The sequence below is a fragment of the Corvus cornix genome, chromosome 4, assembly GCF_000738735.6.
Source record: "Corvus cornix cornix isolate S_Up_H32 chromosome 4, ASM73873v5, whole genome shotgun sequence".
NCBI classification, from domain to species: Eukaryota; Metazoa; Chordata; class Aves; order Passeriformes; family Corvidae; genus Corvus; species Corvus cornix.
The window spans coordinates 47,798,288-47,816,261 of NC_046334.1; the positions used below are offsets into that span (position 1 = coordinate 47,798,288).

The window sequence follows — 17,974 nt, forward strand, 5'->3', positions numbered from 1 at the left end:
TTTGTTAAAGAAATGGCAGAAGTGCTGAGCTGTGGACGTGACTAAGGCTAGACAACAATTCTGAAAAAGCTTGCTTTTTATCTGTGGTCAGTCTGTCAGTGTGTTGTGATAAAGTCTCTTAGTTTCTTGTGTTCCTAACACTTGGTCTATTTAAGTATCGACGTGAATATATTTCTTAAAGCTCTTCCTTAGGTGCTTCTGCACAGTACGTCTTCCATGGTCATCTTCTCTTCTCCTGCTCTCAGTTCCTTCTTGGAAGTTTCATGCACAAATTCAGCCACCTTTCTGTGCCAGTTGCTTGCTCTTCTGTGTCTCCTTTTGTCCAGTCTAAAATACTATCTTGTGTCACTCATATGTGTTTGCGGTTGTTTTGTTAGCTCAGTATGACTGAATCACGTCTTTAAAGCTTACAACTTTTCACCTCTTTCACACTCTCAGTTGCTGTACATAATCACTATTGTATGTCATTGAGGACTGGTATCTAAAAATTTTCTGATGTGATGGATCTTAGAACCAGGAATAGGGTCTCAGTTTTAGACTTTCAAATTCTGAATGCAAAGAGATTTTATATTTCTTTATTTTTTAATCCATCACATGGAAACTCTTGTCCAAATTCCCATTTTTTTGCTAATGTATTTCTGTAACCTTTCCAGTTGCAGCTTAGCTCCTCTCATATCGTCTAGAGATGTCCTACAGAGAGAATTTTCCACTTTTTCTACTGACTTATCTCTTGCTCAAGTTCTTCTTTTGTCTTCTCTTTCATTGGATCTCACACATAAACTGTTTCCTTTCACTTTCAAGGTACTTCAAAACCTGTCCTCAGCGATTTTTAGTTGTTTTTTTTTTTTCTCAAGAGGCCATTTCCTGTCTCAGATCTTGCTAGTTTCTGCTCCCATACTTTCAACTTTTTATATCAATTTCTACCAAGCTGCCCTTTATGCTTGAAAGAAGCTTTCTATAAATGTCTGCAAAGTCACTTCATTGTTTCTCATTATGTTTCTGTTTAAACTTACTTTTCCTTTTGTTCATGTCATGGTTTTTTTTTCCTCTGTGAAGGTTAAAAATTATCACAAAGAATTAAGCTCGTGTTGTGCTAAAGTTGCTATCTGTAATTATGCCCCCATTGGCTTTCCAAATCCTGTCTTTTATGTTAAATTCAAACCACAAGCTCCTTGTAGAGGTTATATATCCTGTATAACCAGTATTGAGTGCCTGCACAGTTCAGTTGTGATCTGACATGATCTAAATCAAGAGTAATGTTAATGTAAGTATTACACAGCACTTCATTAAGAGGGTAAAGGTATTGACTAGTGTTAAACCTAACCCAAACAGCACTTTACTCCTCCTTTTCACCCCAAAGCTGCACAGTCTACTTGTCTGCTCTGTTGGAAAGTTTATTGTTACTTCCTGTGCCGTGATATCCTCTCCAAATACTTTCTGTCTTCTTCAGCTGTATTGTGTCCCTTGTGTCTGCAGCTAAGAAAAGCTGCATTTAGTTTTTTGTCTGCACCTCTTACCTCTGTGTCAACTATAAGATAAATACTTTGAAGAGCATTACACACCTGTTCTTTGTTATTAATTCCTTACCTGTCTGTCTGTATGGACACAGGTCGCGCTGCATTCCAGTTGTTGGAATAATTCAGCTGGCCTAGATTTGAGCTGGGTTTTGGAGAAGAGAGGCAGACGGTGTGCTTTGATTGTTGCAATAGCTTGTAAACAGCTTGTTGCAATAGAGGCAGACCTCAGCAGTGGCTCTTACCACAGAGGTTTTCATGGCTGCCTCTGCTGCTGTGCACCAGGGCAAGCTGCTGTAATTCACTGGCCCCTACAAGAGCTGCTGTCAGGATCTCTGCTGACACTACAAAACCTCATTCACTCTTAAAAGCCAGGCACCTACAGCAGGATTTTTCCCCTCACGGCACATGCTATGGGAAGTTCACTTTGCTGAAGGGGAGCAGTCTGGAAGGCCTCTCTTGCAGCAGCATCTCCAAGCTGTTTGCCAGTAAAGTAGACCTACCCCTGGAAAGAGTGTTGCCTTACTCCCTTGGCAGTAGGAGTGACTGCACTGACAAAGTAGCTATTAAAAAAATGCAACATGCTTTTGCTAATAAGTCAATGCAACTTCACTGCCTGTTGATCTTGGCTTTCATTTTAGTTTGGTTTTGTATGATTTTAAATTTCATCAAGTCTTTCACATCTGGGTGCTTATTTAGACCACCATGGAGAATTCATGTTCAAAACACTTTTTCTTGAAGTGTGTCATTCACCAGCCTACAGTAAGTGTTGATTGAGATGTTGCCTTTTTGAATAACAGTAGTGTCTCTATTGTAGAGGTTTGTCCCCACAACAGATTATGTTCTTGAGACCAGTATGTATGTAGAGGCTCCTTTTAGGAAGTTCTTGGTGGCTGTACATGCTCTGATGTATTATATATCTTGTATAGTGTAGCAGATAATTGATATTTGGAGCCTCATCAATCAGAAAACCAAATAGGTATGCTGTATTTCATGTAGGATTGTGTATTTTGCAGGAGTTGCAGAGTAGAAACCAAGCCCTAGGTAAGTCTATTTGCCATCAATGCTGGGAGTTTGAACCATGGCAGGAAGACCATGTACATTAAAGAACAAACAGTAGCTGTGCAATTAGTCTTGCTTTGAAAACGTTTGCACCATACTGAATGGTGAAGTATTGTATTTGAAACTTTATAGTTTATTTAAGAAGGGAAACTACAAAATCATGTCTGCTTGAGTAATGTACAGCTTTGTTGTTAAAGTTGCCTGTGAGTCCAGTTTTGGCTAGAGTCTCTCTAATTACAGGAAAGTAGATGTAGCTGCTTAATTTAGAAAGTAGAGTCAATGGAGCTGATAAATCACTATTGACAATCTCTAAAGCAAGCCCTTAATCCATACCAGTATTTATTCCTGGGTTTTTCATATATATTTATTTATATATGTTTGGTGGTTGTTTTGTTTTTATTGGGGGGGGGGGGTTGTTTGTTTGGTTTTTTTTTTTTGTTTCACCTTTTTGGGGTTTTTCAGTTGTTGAGGGTTTTTGTTTTGTTTTGTTCTGAGTTCTCTAGTACTTTCTAGAGTTTAAAGGTTGTTTATGAGAGGCACTGGCTGAAATATTCAATTTTCAGTTGAAAAGTAAATCAAAACTTTTTATATAATTTTTACCATGAGAATGTATATAGATTATGTATATAACTTATCTACTTCCTCTCCTTCTGTTCTCTTCAAATGACCAAAATCTAAGCTGATGAAATAAAAGCATGGATTTTGCTGAAGTGCTTTAGTTACTTTTCTAGCTATCTTTTCACTATTGGCAAGATTTTAATGATAGTTTATAATCTACAAAACATTGAACTAAATCTTGCCTTTTATTCATATTGTTGTTTGCATCTGTCAATTTGCATGTTCAAAATAAGGACTAGATAAGCACAGATGGCGAATTGTGATGTGAAGAGTGAGGTTTTTTCTGAATTGTGACTATGTGGGTCTTGCTGTACTCCCTCACCTTCAGTAGACATGATTTGCTGTATTTCCACTTACCCTGTGCATATGTTCTCATAGCATCCTCCAGTGTGATTATCTGTACAATTACAGCAATCTGAGTGATTAAAAGACTCTGGAAGTAGACACTATGCATGTCTGTTCACTGCATTTCCTGCAGCACTCACCTCTTCCATGGCTGCAGTATCATTAATGTAATACTACAGGTATGTTTCAGAAGCACTGTGGTTTGGTGGATCTGTTAGATCTCACCCTAAGGTCGGTAAGTTCAGATTGCTTTAGTGAGCAAACTAAAATGGTTTGCTAAACCAAGAAATTTTACTTTTGGTTTGGTCTCAGCTATGGGGATTAAGTTCTGAAACCATTGCTGGCCCTGAAGCAGCTCAAAAAAATCTCTTAAAAGGGCTTTTAAAGTAACTTACCAGGGAGAGAAGCCACATTTTCAACATTTTGTTAAGAGAGGTTATACATCACAGATAGGTTAAATATTTTAATAAATTACTTTATGGCCCCTTATTTATGTCCAAAGATATTTGAGTGAGGGAAAAGGTAAAGGTTATGAGTGTTTGTTGGCAGCACCCTGGGAAGATGAAGATAAATTGGCTAATGCTCGACGCTTTATTTGGTGCTTACCTCTTAGGAAGGCTTTTGTCTATGAGTTTTTTGTTTTTAAAATCTCTTTATCGGCATACTAAACCAGTATTTGGCATTAAGTCACATCTCTTGTTGTGGAAACATATAGACTGGTAGAATGCTTTCTTTAGTTTCCCCTTCTTAATTTTTTTTTTTTTTAAATTCCCTGCCTCACTGACATTGAATTCCAGTTTAAGGAATTAGAATGCTGAATAGAATGATAAAATAACCGATAAAGTGAAGTCATGTCAACTTGTTGAACTGCGTTGAGGGGCTCCATATGAAACAGATTTCAGAATGTGTCATTACAGAAACCTTGAGGTGCCCTTCACATAAAATTTTGAATCTGGAAGAAAAGCTGGGCTGGGTTTCTGAGCAAAGATGAAGTGACAGGAATATGTTTTTATTAATTTTTCTCTGAAATTCACCGGTCATTAGCTGCATTATAGGTCTGTAATTTGTAGCAAAATTTTTTAGTTCTGAGTTTGGTTTTGGAACTCTTCCTTGATTTACTGTTTGGCCTCATGAAACTAGGCCGCTTTTTCCTGTTCTTAAACAAAATGTGTTGCATTTAACATAATCCAGCCCACAATTTAGCTACTTGTTACTTGCCCTCTCCACAATTTTTTTATTGTGGAATATCAAATCAGTTTTTGGACTGTCAGGCAAAATACCCAAGAACTCTTCTTTTTCTTCTTTGTTAGGCTTTTTTCTATCCTTATTGATATTATGTTGGAATTTGTGTGATGCAGTTTGTAATGAGAAACAATAGTGTCAGATGATATCTGCCTCCCTTTCTTTCACAGCTTTCCAGTAAAAAAAAAAGCAATCCACTGACCTGTTTTCAAGTCTGACTGTAATTGAACTGTGCATGACAATGAAATATGTTGAGGATTCCATTTATCCCCCTTCAATAGCTGTTCCTACTTTGTTTGAAGTGATTGTTTTTATTTATTAAATGACTTTCACTCAGGCTATGAACCTGTTTGTCCGTAGTCACAGTTTGTTCCCTGCTTGGCCCTTTAATGGTGATCTCTGATTAGTCACACTGTTCCCAGCCTTTGGAATCTGTTATTATCTTTTAGAGAGGAAAGAGAGGGAGGAGGATTGAAGTTATCTGTAAATAATTAGGCAGGTGGGCACTTCATGTCAGATGTGAAAAAAAGTGATTTAATCAAATGCCAAATATGAGCCAATGTGTGCCATTGTTCTTGAACCCTGTGAGGCTAAATATGAATAAGCATGCATTCTGCTGTGGCTGTTACTAACACAGCCATAGATGGATTCCACTTTTTTCTGCATGGCTATTTTGTCATTAGTTTAATTTGAAAGAGAGAGTAGTAAACCAATTTTTATGGTTGCACAGTGGCATTAAATGGTGAGTTTCATGGAAGTCTAGTAGAAGTCGTGATAAGAGCGTTAATTTTAAATTTTGTAAGAAAACAAGGAAAGCAAAATAGTTGGCTAGAAAGATTCGCTGCACTAAAAGAATATTATATAAATCTTGCTGCTGTTGTGCTTGCTTATACAATATCTGAAAAAAAGATAGGGCTTCTATTCATCTTGTTTTAGAAACAAAGTACTCCCAGAAAAGACAGTATGGTGATTTTTCTACCTAATTTTTAACAGATTTTATGCACCCAGATTCCCTCTTCATAAAGGAAATATTTTTCAGGAGATGCAAATTTAGGGAATTCAATATGTGATTCACTTCAGAGAAAGACAGTAAAGGCTAAAAATGTGATCCTGTGTAAGATGAATTGTGTGAAGAATACGTGCTGCCTCAGGATGTATTATGGACCCTCAAAGACAGAGAGGTCTCAGGGAGGCATAGGACAAATAGATAGCTGAAAAGTAGATAGTAATGTCACCAAGGCAGATGGTAGAAGTGGAATAATTGTTCTTGGGCGAAATCGGAGCACTGTCTCTGGGTCCCTGCTGAAGAGCAGGGTGAACTGCTGCTGCCACCCACCATGAGGCTGCAAACCCATGTCTTTCAGGTGGGATGAATGGTAACATTATGCCTGTGGTTGGGTGATTGCAGAGAGAGAGGGAGAGGGAGATGTCTGAGTGCAGAAGTGTGAGCTTATAAATGGAGGCCAAGTCTCTTCAGGTGTGTTACAAGAGGCTAGGACTTGGATCTCGTTTGACATTCAGCAAGATGCTTGGAAACAAGGAGTTACTAATATTCTGATGTTAAATTATTGCCTACTAGATTATTTTTGAACAGTTAGAAATGTACCATGAAGAATTGTTGTTGGGGTTTTTTGTGTTTTCTTTTCCAAAAGTTTTTTAAACAACTGCTCTATTACATGGCATGCTGGTTTCATCAGGGGTAGAACTAATTTTCCTCTTAGTAGCTGGCACAGTGCTGCAGTTTGGATTTAACAGGATACAAACTTGCACATTTAATACTGAAAGGTAAAAGAATACCTGAGGCCATTCCCTTGTTTTTTGTGTTCAAAATAATCTTCCTTTTTTATTCTAATTTATTAGAGTGGTTGATATTCTATGACAACCTGTGTTTTTTTTTGCTTTCATGGATTTGACTATAATGTCTCTTTCATAATTTTTTTCTCAAACCGGGTATTGCTAGTGTGAAGGGGCTGCTTAGAGTAGCACCTTCAAACTCAGTCTTCACTTTTTGTACATTTGGTCGTGTCTGTTGATTTTGCTCACTGACTTCTTTTTTTTTTCTTCTCCTATTTATACTGTAAAGGCAATGCATGAATCTTTGTTCATCCTGTTCCATTAAAACACTTCTCTGGTGCACTGCCTTGGGCTCTCCTTTATACCACAGCAGGGCAAGTTTCATTTTCAGTTGTAATCACTGCACATGAGCACAGAAAGCTGAATTTTAAAGTTAAGCAGTTCCAGGGTTTTCACAGGTGTCTGGAATTCTGTTTACAGAAATAAAAAAAATGATCAGGGACTTGTTTTGACCTTCATGGCAGTGACTCTCAAAAAATATGCAGAGTTTTAGATCAAAGTCACCTTCAAAATGCATTTTTATTAGTCCTTTTGTTCTGTCTCTCCGCTGTTTGCCTCATGCATTAGTCGTTCATAACCTTTGAAAATCACTGAGTTACCACAGTTCAGGTGGTAATTCATCTGCCATACGCCACAGAGCAAGAGGAAGCCTCCTTCTAGCATATCTGTTTCCTAAGCTTCCACTTCTCCCATCTGGTGAGGTGGGAAAATTAAGAGAGTTTCAGATAGTCCTGGAATATCTGCCTTGGCACTTCTCAAGGATAAAGTCCCGAATTTCTCAAACTTTCCTGAGAGGTGGGTGGTATCAGTTGCTGAAATTCATGAGGAATCTGTAACTTGTACAGTTGGCTGCTGTGATTGTTTAAAAGTAAAATGAACAAAAAAAAATCCACTCCAATCAATGAAGCCTTCAGCTTTTATTTAAAAACAGAATTGACTGACTGCACTATGCATTCTTATTGACCAAGTAAACTAGTAGTAACCCCTTTTGCTAAAGTAAGAGTGTGAACACTGTCTCTTCCTTGCTTTCGCCTGTCCATTCAGCCTGTAACTGAGAGGTGAACAACCAACGCCAAGTGTTTAAGTCTGGTCTCCAGCTCCTTCCCTGCAGGGGAGCTGCTGAGGTGCTCATTGAAGCCCTCATGGGGCAGCTGTGCAGAGAAGATCACTTCTGCCATCAGGTAGTGAGGCTGTTGGCATTAAAGTCAGAGTCCTGGTCTAGTGCTGTGCCAACACAAAGAGAGCTGCTGGTTTGCCCCTTTTTCTGAAGTGCAGAAACAACTGGCTGGATTCCTTGAAAAGCAGAATTCTTTTATGCACCTGTATTGTTTATCTCTCTCAAGTTTTACTGTGTCAAGAATTTCTTAATAAAAAGGGGTTTCCTTTTATTTATTTATTGGTTTTCCACCTTTCTTTTGACCGAATCCATTAAGTCTACAGAGGAATTTTATTTTCTATTACAGAAGGCACTTCCTTGAGGCTTTAATAAGTAAAGTGGAATTTCTTTAGGGAAATTTCCTTCCTGATTATGATTATGTATACTTTTGTATGTTGGTAGGTATACAAGGCAGATGTTAACAGATGGTTCTGCAAACTGTCATGTTTAATTTCTACATTCTTCATAATCTGAAATTTCTTGAAAGATGTTTAATTGCATGTTGAAAAGTTTGGGGGAAAATACAGAAAGCTTGTTTTGTTTGGTTCTTAAAAGATGTGGAATATCTGTCTTAACAAACATAGTCTAACCCTGAAGTACTAAGGTTGCCCTTAAATTTCTGTCCAAGGCCCCCAGAGGTGATTGCACTGTGTGGGAACCTCCAAGTTACAGTAAGCTCCCATCATGTATCTTCTTCCTGAAATAATCACTGTGTGTCAGGGGAGAAGAGGAAGGGACAGAAGGCTGTGTGCATCTTTTGTCTCTCATTCTGGGTTTACTGGCTGCTGTCTGCTATGCAAATGGTCATACAAAAGAGAATAGAGGAGGTGGCTTCAGATTTATATATGGGTCAAAAACCAGTTGGCTTGCAGACTTTGGTAAATGTAAACATAGATATGGTTGTTTCTCTGTTTTTAGGAATACACTATAGATATAATTTTTGCCCAGACTTGGTATGACAGTCGTCTAAAATTTAACAGCTCAATGAAGGTGCTTATGCTTAATAGCAATATGGTTGGAAAAATTTGGATTCCAGACACTTTCTTCCGGAACTCAAGGAAATCTGATGCTCACTGGATTACAACTCCAAATCGTTTGCTTCGAATCTGGAGTGATGGAAGAGTATTATACACTCTAAGGTGGGTTTTCATTATTTGGATAGAAAAAACTCCAAAACCCTGGTATGACCAGGAATATGAAAATAATTAATATGAATCAAATTCCTGGCATCTATTTTGTTATGGACTGCAGGAATTTGCAAAGAGTTGATTAAACAAGAAAATAAAGATTATTCTATCATGAAAAAGATGAAATTCATAGTACTGAAATATAATGCAAGGATATTTGGGTAAGGAAAGCTGAAGGGGATAGAAAATTTTGATCTCATTTAGGTACAGGCAATATTTAAAAAAGGATGTTATGTAATATTTATCATCATGGTGGTCTGTCACTAATATATTGCAGATAAATTATTTCTGGTCTAAATACTTCAGTATCTAGTTTCCACCAAATTACATTTTGTAAGTAAAATATTAAATGCTTCAGATAATAAAAATTGTAAGGAGTTTGATTAAAGCTAAGGCCCCAGTCCTGCATGTACTTCTTAACATATTTACCCTTGCAAGCTATTAAAATCAACAAATCTGTTCATCCAAATTAGGCATAAGCAAACATGTTGGTGATAATTGTACTTGGCAAATGGGAGACTCCTGTGCTGCTTTTAAGCTTAAAGCTATATGTACTGATTTTTGAGGCACTTATCAAACAGTTCTTGAAAGGCTGTAGTCTACAGAAACTATTTTAGGGTCATCTCGGTCATATTTTTTAAATACGCCTAAAAAATCTTGCAATAGATCAGGAGCTGGTCAAGAAGTAGTCCATGCAGAGGATGCCATAAATAGGATTTTTTTTTTAAGAGTTTATTTATTTGTTTATTTACTTATATATTTAAAACAAAAAGTAGCACTTTTAATTACTTTCTTCTCAGTCATTTATGCTATGTTCATATGCAGGCTATGTTGTATGAAAAATTTATAAATTTCTCCTGTATCGAATGTAAGAAGAATTAGAATGCTTTACAGGGATTCTCTTCACTGAATTTTTTCTTAGTATGCATCATTTGAGAGCATACAAACATCTCTGAAGAGCACTTTTTAAATGGTTTATTATGCCAGTTGGTGTTTATAAAAGCCTCTAGAGAGCCCCTTCTGTTGACATGCTAATTTTTTTTTCTTTTTCTAATTAGCAATTGTAGAGTCATACTTGGACTTTACCCTTCCATTGTCCATTCAGTTTAAATGTAAAATTTCCTCTAAAGAGATTCAAAATAACAGAAGGAAATAAATATGAGCAGAAAAATCATGTGAGTCCTCACAGAGCAATAGATTAGAATTACTGTGTCAGAGTAACAAAACAGCAGAACAGGCTCTCACCCAGCACTGCAACACGCAAACATCTGTATAGGTGAGGATATGGCCTGAATTTGACCTAAGGTAAAACAACATTGAGAGGTTCATATCTTGCTTATTGAAGGAACAGTAATATGATCTGACAGTGCTCCAGGTTTGTGGGCTTCCCTGTATCACCACTCTCTCCTTGTCAGTAATTGAGGAGGCAGACATGGTGAAAATTAATTAGCCTTACTGAATCTCCTCTGAGGGTAGCCCATGGTCTGTCCATTGCACCATCAGTGATTCCAGATCTAGTTGTGTTGCTTTTAACAGAAGGCTTGGCTTATTTTCTTTTTATTTGAGTGTTTAACTATCAAAAAATTGAAAATGGAAAGTAAAGGCAATAAATACATAAATCATAGTAGACAAATTTGAAAATCACCTCCATAGTGATGCAAGAATTTGGCTCAAAAGTGTGGGGAAGGGTCTTTCTTCTTCTCTCCCACAGCGTATGCTAAGAAATACACTTTTCCTTATAAACCTTTGGTCAGGTCATAGTGGAAGTTGGTGTAGAATAAATTTTTCAGAGACTTATGAAACTATCTGGCAGCATGTCTCAGAGTCTTTTCCCATCCCTTCTTGTCTAGTGAAAGGTAGCAGAACTGGGTTTTGCACTGATTACTTGGAAGTCCTGTGAAAATCTGTGATAGCATTTTCAAAAGCAGAAAGTGATTCAGTTCAGACAATTTTCAGTACTAAGCCAGTTCTAAAATGTTTATAAGTTGTGAATTATTTGAATACCTTAGACATTAAATGAGTAAAAACATTTTCTGCTTTTTCCTATCCAAATACTTTCTTCACCAGAACTGCTTCCATGAGTGTAGAGCAAGTCCAATGTCCCCCACATATTTTCTCTTGTTTAAAGCTACCAGGTACAGCAATGCCAAATGCAATTTGACTTGATATATGTGCCTTTATTTGCTATAATAAGCTCCTCTCCTTCCTGTCTTCAGACCCTCCTTTTTATCCCATTTCTTATAGAGCTGAGAGGTGCCCCCAAATCAACTGAAATTTTTGAAATGGCTTGAAATACCATTTGAAACAACAGAGACTCAAGTTGCATGCAGTAATAGTTCTTGTTTTGTTCTTTGGTGCTGATGCAGGATGTAGTTTTGCTGATACACAGGAGGCTATTCATAATAACCATGAATGGGAAAAATTTATTTCTGGGTATGTTCTTTACTATGTAGTCTGAAATGTCTGCATTCTTGAATATAACCTTTTTTCTTTTTTTTTTTTCCCCCTTCCTTTTCTAATTAGGTTGACAATTAATGCTGAATGTTATCTTCAGCTTCATAATTTTCCTATGGATGAACACTCCTGTCCTCTGGAGTTTTCAAGCTGTAGGTGGTAAAACACTTTTTTTCTTCTTTACGTTTAGGCTTTAAATTTCCTTAAAATCTGGCAGCAGGAGAGCAAATGTTTACTTCTTAAAGCCTTACAGCATAAGAAAGAACTGACTGTTCATGTTTTGAGTAGATTTACTGCATTATTTAATGCATTAAAAAGTGAGTTGAATCACATGCATTTTTTGCAACTTTAAAAATAGTCTTGTTGCTTAGGAGTCTAATACGATGCCTATTCCAGTTAATGGAAATGCACTACCCTGGAAAAACTTTGTTTTCTTATGCCTGCAAGACTTGACAGCTTTGAATTAGTTCCATGTGGTATACTTAAAAGGAAAAATAAGATATGTCGTCTTCAACCTGCTCTTGTAAATGTTGGATCAGTATAAGAAGTCCTTTTCATTTCAGTGGGACTTATTTTATATGAGTGAAACCACAACCTTCAGGCTCTGGTTTTTTTTGAAGCAAACTTATGTTTAAAAAAAAAAAATCCTAGGGGAATTGTGCTATTGTAATCATAGAATCATTAAGGTTGGAGAAAACTGCCAGGATCATCAAGTCCAACCTACAGTCATAGGCTGAGAACACCAACTTCTCGACTGAACCATATCACAAAGTGCCGCATCCTGTTGCTTCTTGACAGCCTCCAGGGATGGTGACTCCACTACCTCCCTGGGCAATTGGATGGCAAACCATTCCAATGCTTCACAGCCTTTCAGTGAAGAAATTCTTCCTGATATCCAACCTGAGCCTCCCCTGATGCAGGTTGAGTCTGTGTCCTCTCATCCTGTTGCTGGCTGCCTGGGAGTAAGAGGCCACTTACTAATAAGTGTCTGTCCTTTTAAGCTCTTCCTGGTCATTTAACAATAATGTAATTACATTTATGTATTAATTCATTGTGATGATTCGGAACCAGTTTTTATTACTGGAGTTTGAGAATATCATGTAGATATTTTCTAAACATTTGTACTAATGCAGTTTTTGATTGATCATACATTTACCTAGGCTTAAAATTGAGGCCCTATATTTTGTAGTTAAATTTAAATGTATCAGGAGGACTATAGGCAGTCTCAGATCCACTTTATGTATAGGCCTGGTTTAGTTTGTAAGTCACTTCAGAGATCAGAAAACATGCTTTGGTACATTCTATGGCTGAATGTTTGATTTGTTTTATTCTAGATGGATATCCCAGAAATGAAATTGAATACAAATGGAAGAAAACCTCTGTTGAAGTGGCAGATCCAAAATACTGGAGATTGTATCAGTTTGCATTTGTAGGGCTACGAAATACAACTGAGATTTCTCATACCTTGTCTGGTAAGGCAAAGTGTTGAGTTTTATTTCGTGCAATATCTATGTAGAGCAAGACTAACAGAAGAAGATACAACCTAAAACCATATTAGATGTCATGTAAATGCTTTTTATTCTTTTTTTCAAATTTTCAGGTGATTATATTATTATGACAATATTCTTTGATCTCAGCAGACGCATGGGATATTTTACTATTCAGACATACATTCCTTGTATACTCACAGTTGTTCTTTCATGGGTGTCATTTTGGATCAATAAGGATGCAGTTCCTGCAAGGACTTCTCTGGGTAAGAATGTCTTTTTTCATCCTTGAAGGATCTGGTACTCCCAAAGAATACAAATGTGCAGCAGGGAGTGAATAAAGCACGGCTTACTCCCCTTCAGATTGTGACCATTGGTCATTCTTTCTCTTGAACTGCAAGATTGGGAGTAGGAGAATACTGCTGTAGTTGCACAGCAGAGCTTAAGGAGGCAATGCTGAGCATGGAAATCCTCATCCAGGCCTTGTGGGTCTGCTGTTGTTCAAATAAACACATTTTTTCTCCTTTATGCTTTTCTTATCATCTCTGGGGACTGCCATGTGGCAATCATTAGTCTGACACTTAGCATCATGGAACAAATGAAGTTATTACTACATGAGCAAAAATTGTGAAAATCAGGTTTCGTTTTTTTTTGTTGGGGTTTTTGTATTGTTGGTATTGTTTTTTTGGTTGGTTTGTGTTTGTTTGTTTGTGTTTGGGGGGGGGAGTGTTGTTTGTTTTTAATAGAACAATTCAATTATTCTTTTAGATCCAGGATAGGACAGAAAATTTGCAACCAAAGCTGCACTTCAAGCAGTTGAGCCTTTAAGTCACAAAAACTCCTGTTTTTACTACAGACAGTACTGAAGTGTGTTGCAAGTTCCACTCCGTGTTAGTGTCATCTTGGCTGACCTGTTTAGCATGGTGTCAGTCTCCTAAGTTTGACTGTTTGGGATTCATGTGCTGCCTTGGAGAAAAGTTGTAGTCCCCACATAAAGCCTGATAAACACGTAGGTGGAGTGCACAGGACATAGCTTTGAGCTTAGCAGTGACAGATGCTTATAGTAGAACTAGTGACAGTAGTCTGACCTATTCTGGGGGAAAGGTCAAGACCTGAAGGGTTGTATCTTAGGAAGTGAGAGATGTGAGTTAATTTTCCTCATCAGTTATAGTATTGTGAGCACACCATTCCCACCCTACAAGGCCATTTACTACCAGAAACATGGGTCCACACTTAACTCCCTGCCTTTCCCACAGAAACTGGACCACCTGCAAGCCTGCCAGATTAATGAGTCAAGAGAGAAAGTAAGCAAAAATGAGCCATGGCTCAGTAGCCTGATGAAAAAGCAAGGGAAGAGAATCCAAGTCTTGGATCTTAACTTTATGTTATTTAAAAGTACTGCAAAGTTTAGTGAAGGGAGGCTAAAGTCTTGAATAAATAAGTGAAAATTACTTTTGATAGTTTTAGACCATGATGCATAAATCTCATCAGATTTCTTTGACTGACTAATCATTGGATGACATCCTTATGGGTTCTGACTAGTTATAATACAATAGTTATAACAGGAAAAACTGTTCTACTAGTATCCTGCTGGTTCTGTATCCAGTTTTTTCTTTTTACAAAGTACTTTTTATATGCAATGAACCTAGAAATCCACCTTTGATGTCATGGTTAAGGTGAAGTTTTCAAGCTCCCACTTCAGCAGTAGTAGCCTTCATCTACTTGAGATGAAATACAAACATTTGTAATATCTTATTTACAGCTCCCTGCAGGTAACTGAACTCCTTTCTTATGAACATGCAAAACTCATCATTTGACAGATTGTAGGATGACTTTTCTCACATGCAAATGTTCTGGAGAAGGAGAGTACCTGTCAAATAGACACTATTTTATGGAAAAAGAAGTTTAAACAAGAAAGCCAAAACTAAGCAAGGTCTATCATGGCATGTTTTGTTGTTGGAGGTTTGCTCCCTGTGACAGCACCCATATGCCCTTCACACAGTAGACAGGGCTGGAAAAATTCGTGTCTCTTTTTGTCCTCTCTGAATGGAAGTTGGTACAGGGAATGGTGGGTGGCGCTTCCCACCCAGAGGCTGTGCTGGGGTCTGGTACACTGGAAAGCTTTTTCTCTCATATATATTGGGAGATCCTGGCAGACTGTGGTTTCCCAGAGCAAAAGATTTGAGGTGATTAAAGGTATTTAAATATTTGGCTATACAGAGAAATGCCTAATTGATTTTCAAAAGTATCTAGTGGGAGTGAAGAACTTTTGAAGAACTCTGTTTTATCTGTTTGCCCTTTTAGGCCTGTAATTTCATTGGGAAATCTCTTGGAAAATCACTACTGCCTTCCTGCTGCAGGAACAGCCCATAGCAACCGCTGATTCCACATTTTGATTTATAAGCCATAGACACCTTTAGACTGGTGTAACCCTTTTTTTTTTTTTTTAATAGTCCTGTGCATATAAATAACAAATTATTTATGTGTTCAAGTATTATCTCCAAAGGAAAGGTCACACCTTAATTTTGGACTACTGTGTAAAAGGCTTTGCATCTCCCTGAAGCATCCAATATAAGAAGAAACTGTTAATACCTTATAAATGCTAAACCAATGAAGAGCAGCATAGTTGAGATTTTGAACGCATAGCTATTAAGGCCAGTTTGTTCTTTTAATTAACTTGTATGTAAGTGAATCAAGGGAAACATTTTCTGTTATTTAAGACAGTGTTGAAAGCATATCTGGTAAGTTAGAGAATGAGACCAGAAAGCCATGAATGTCATGTAATTTGATTTTCTATGTGTCAGAAGCAGACAACTGGAAACATTATTCACTTTTCCCATGTTTATCAAAAGCTTGAAATCATTGATTAATAACACACCTTTTATTTCTGAATGCATCCTTTTAAGTATTTTGTTCTTTAAAGAGCTAAAGGATTTCCTTGTGTTTATAAAATTAGTGTGCTTATTTGTACCTGTTTGTCTACTGTATTTATGTGTACATTTAATGTCAGATTTATAAAATTAATCAAACTTAGTTTATTCAGTGTGTTGAAAATAGGAGGGATTTAAAGGGAAGGTGAAATGTGCTGCTTTTTCTGTGATCCCATGGATGCCGCTGTATCCATAGGTACGAGGCTTCTTGCAATAGCACCAATGTGTGTGGATGTAGTCAGTGGTGAACCCTGCTGTGGCTCAGTTCTTACACAACTCATCGATGAATTAAGAGCTAATATGATGACTCTTTTTGGTGACAATGTGATTGGATTACCTATACATTTCCCTCTTTCTGTCTTTTTTTCTTTCTTTCTCAAACAGGGATCACCACGGTGCTGACCATGACAACACTGAGTACAATTGCTAGGAAGTCACTCCCAAAGGTTTCCTATGTGACAGCAATGGACCTTTTTGTTTCAGTTTGCTTTATTTTTGTGTTTGCTGCCTTGATGGAATATGGCACCTTGCATTACTTTACCAGCAACAGAAAAGGGGACAAAGGAAAAGAAAAGAAGGCAAAATCTAAGCCATCAGTAAGTTTAGTCAAACAAGAAAAAAAAGCAATACAGAGGGATTTTTATTGTAGCATTCATTTTGAGAGACTGCTTCTTAAGTAGAAAAGCTAATGTTCAAAGATAATTAACACTAATATTTATTTTGTCATTTTTTTACAGTTGGAGGCTTGTACTAATTTTGTGTAAATACGACTAATGAGTAAAGGGTTTAGATGATTTCACTTATGTGAATGGGAACACATGAACCTAAGGTGGAGAGTGGTTTGATATAATATTCCATGCCCTTAGTGCTTCTAGAACTGCCCATGAATTGTGTGCCCACGGAGATGGTTCTGTCTGGGCACAGTGCTTCTGAAAACAGCACCTGGCAGAGAACCACAGCCCAGACGGTAGCAGTAAAGATAATGTAGGTATAAGGATTCCTTTGGATCTGCATAACCTAGTTTGAGTCTTACAAAGCTTTGCAAAGGAAAAAATGCTTATTATTGGCCAGTATTCTGAATCCCTTCCACTACAGAAATTCTACCTAAATTGACTTCCATGTTGTTTTCTGGTTAAATGAACCTTCTGCTTTTACAAGTTGATGCTTTTATGGTAAATTTTCAGATATCTCAGGATCTGGTATTATTCAATTTTAAGAAGCTTTCTGTTTGTGTAGTAAGAATACTCTAATTTCCAAAGAATTTATTGTTGGAAGTCAGTACAAATATTTAAAGGTCATCTTTAAAGTAAGAAAACACTGGAGAGAATAAGAGGAAGGACAATGTTATAAAGCCCCTTTCCAAATCATTTCATCAAAGGATGCAGGAGCATACCTGAACCATAATACCAGTTGCCTTTTCTGGATGAAGGCTGAATACCAGCTCTGTATGGGGTGAAACAGAAATTGATACGAAATTACAGAAGTAGTTGCAGATATGGAAGTGCAGAAATCCTGTTATGAACCATACCGTTCTGCAACTCAAGTCAGCAAGAGCTGGGGCACCCATTCTGAGCAGCACTTCTCTGGGAGTGTGTCTTATAGGGGCACTGAAAGTCTGCTGGTGCTTGATGGCAGGGAAATGAGAGCCTTTATGATTCACTTGGTGAGCTGTTCCAAGTGGACCAGCTGTGTTTTTAGGACAAGGCTAGTGGTGAAGGGTTAATACTTCACTGTGCTGGTCAGACATCACTCTGATCCTCAGGGAATCCAGCACAGCCAGAAAAACAGGAAAATGGAAACCTTAAATCTGCTTCCTTCTAGTGGTAGAAACAAATGTGGGCATAAGAGAAGGGGCAGAATGCAGGGTTTGGCAAGGGCCACAGCTGAGTTACGAGGGTGAAAGGTAACAGAGGCTGCAGAATATGGGGGTGTCCCAGTGTCAGCACAGCAGATTCAATTTCAGGTTGCTGCTGCAAAGAGGTCTCAATGACAGTGAGCAGGGAGCTGAGTAGGTCTGCTGTTGGCATGCACAACGCAGAGAGGATGAAGATAGCAGGAAGTACTGCTTTATTCAAACCAGGGAGATATTAAAGATCAGCTGCTGACAAATCAAAAGACACTGATG

At 37.6% G+C, this 17,974-nt stretch overlaps 1 protein-coding gene across 4 annotated transcripts in view; it reads left to right on the forward strand.

Annotated features, from left to right (window-relative positions):
• Window positions 1-17,974, forward strand: part of GABRG1 (gamma-aminobutyric acid type A receptor subunit gamma1) — a 62,910-nt gene that overhangs the window by 31,516 nt on the left and 13,420 nt on the right. For all 4 annotated transcript variants that reach the window (XM_039551197.1, XM_039551200.1, XM_039551199.1 and 1 more), the window contains exons 4-8: window positions 8,710-8,930; window positions 11,502-11,584; window positions 12,767-12,904; window positions 13,033-13,185; window positions 16,234-16,445. In XM_039551197.1, the coding sequence (XP_039407131.1) occupies window positions 8,710-8,930; window positions 11,502-11,584; window positions 12,767-12,904; window positions 13,033-13,185; window positions 16,234-16,445 (807 nt within the window). The remainder of the gene's footprint in view (window positions 1-8,709; window positions 8,931-11,501; window positions 11,585-12,766; window positions 12,905-13,032; window positions 13,186-16,233; window positions 16,446-17,974) is intronic.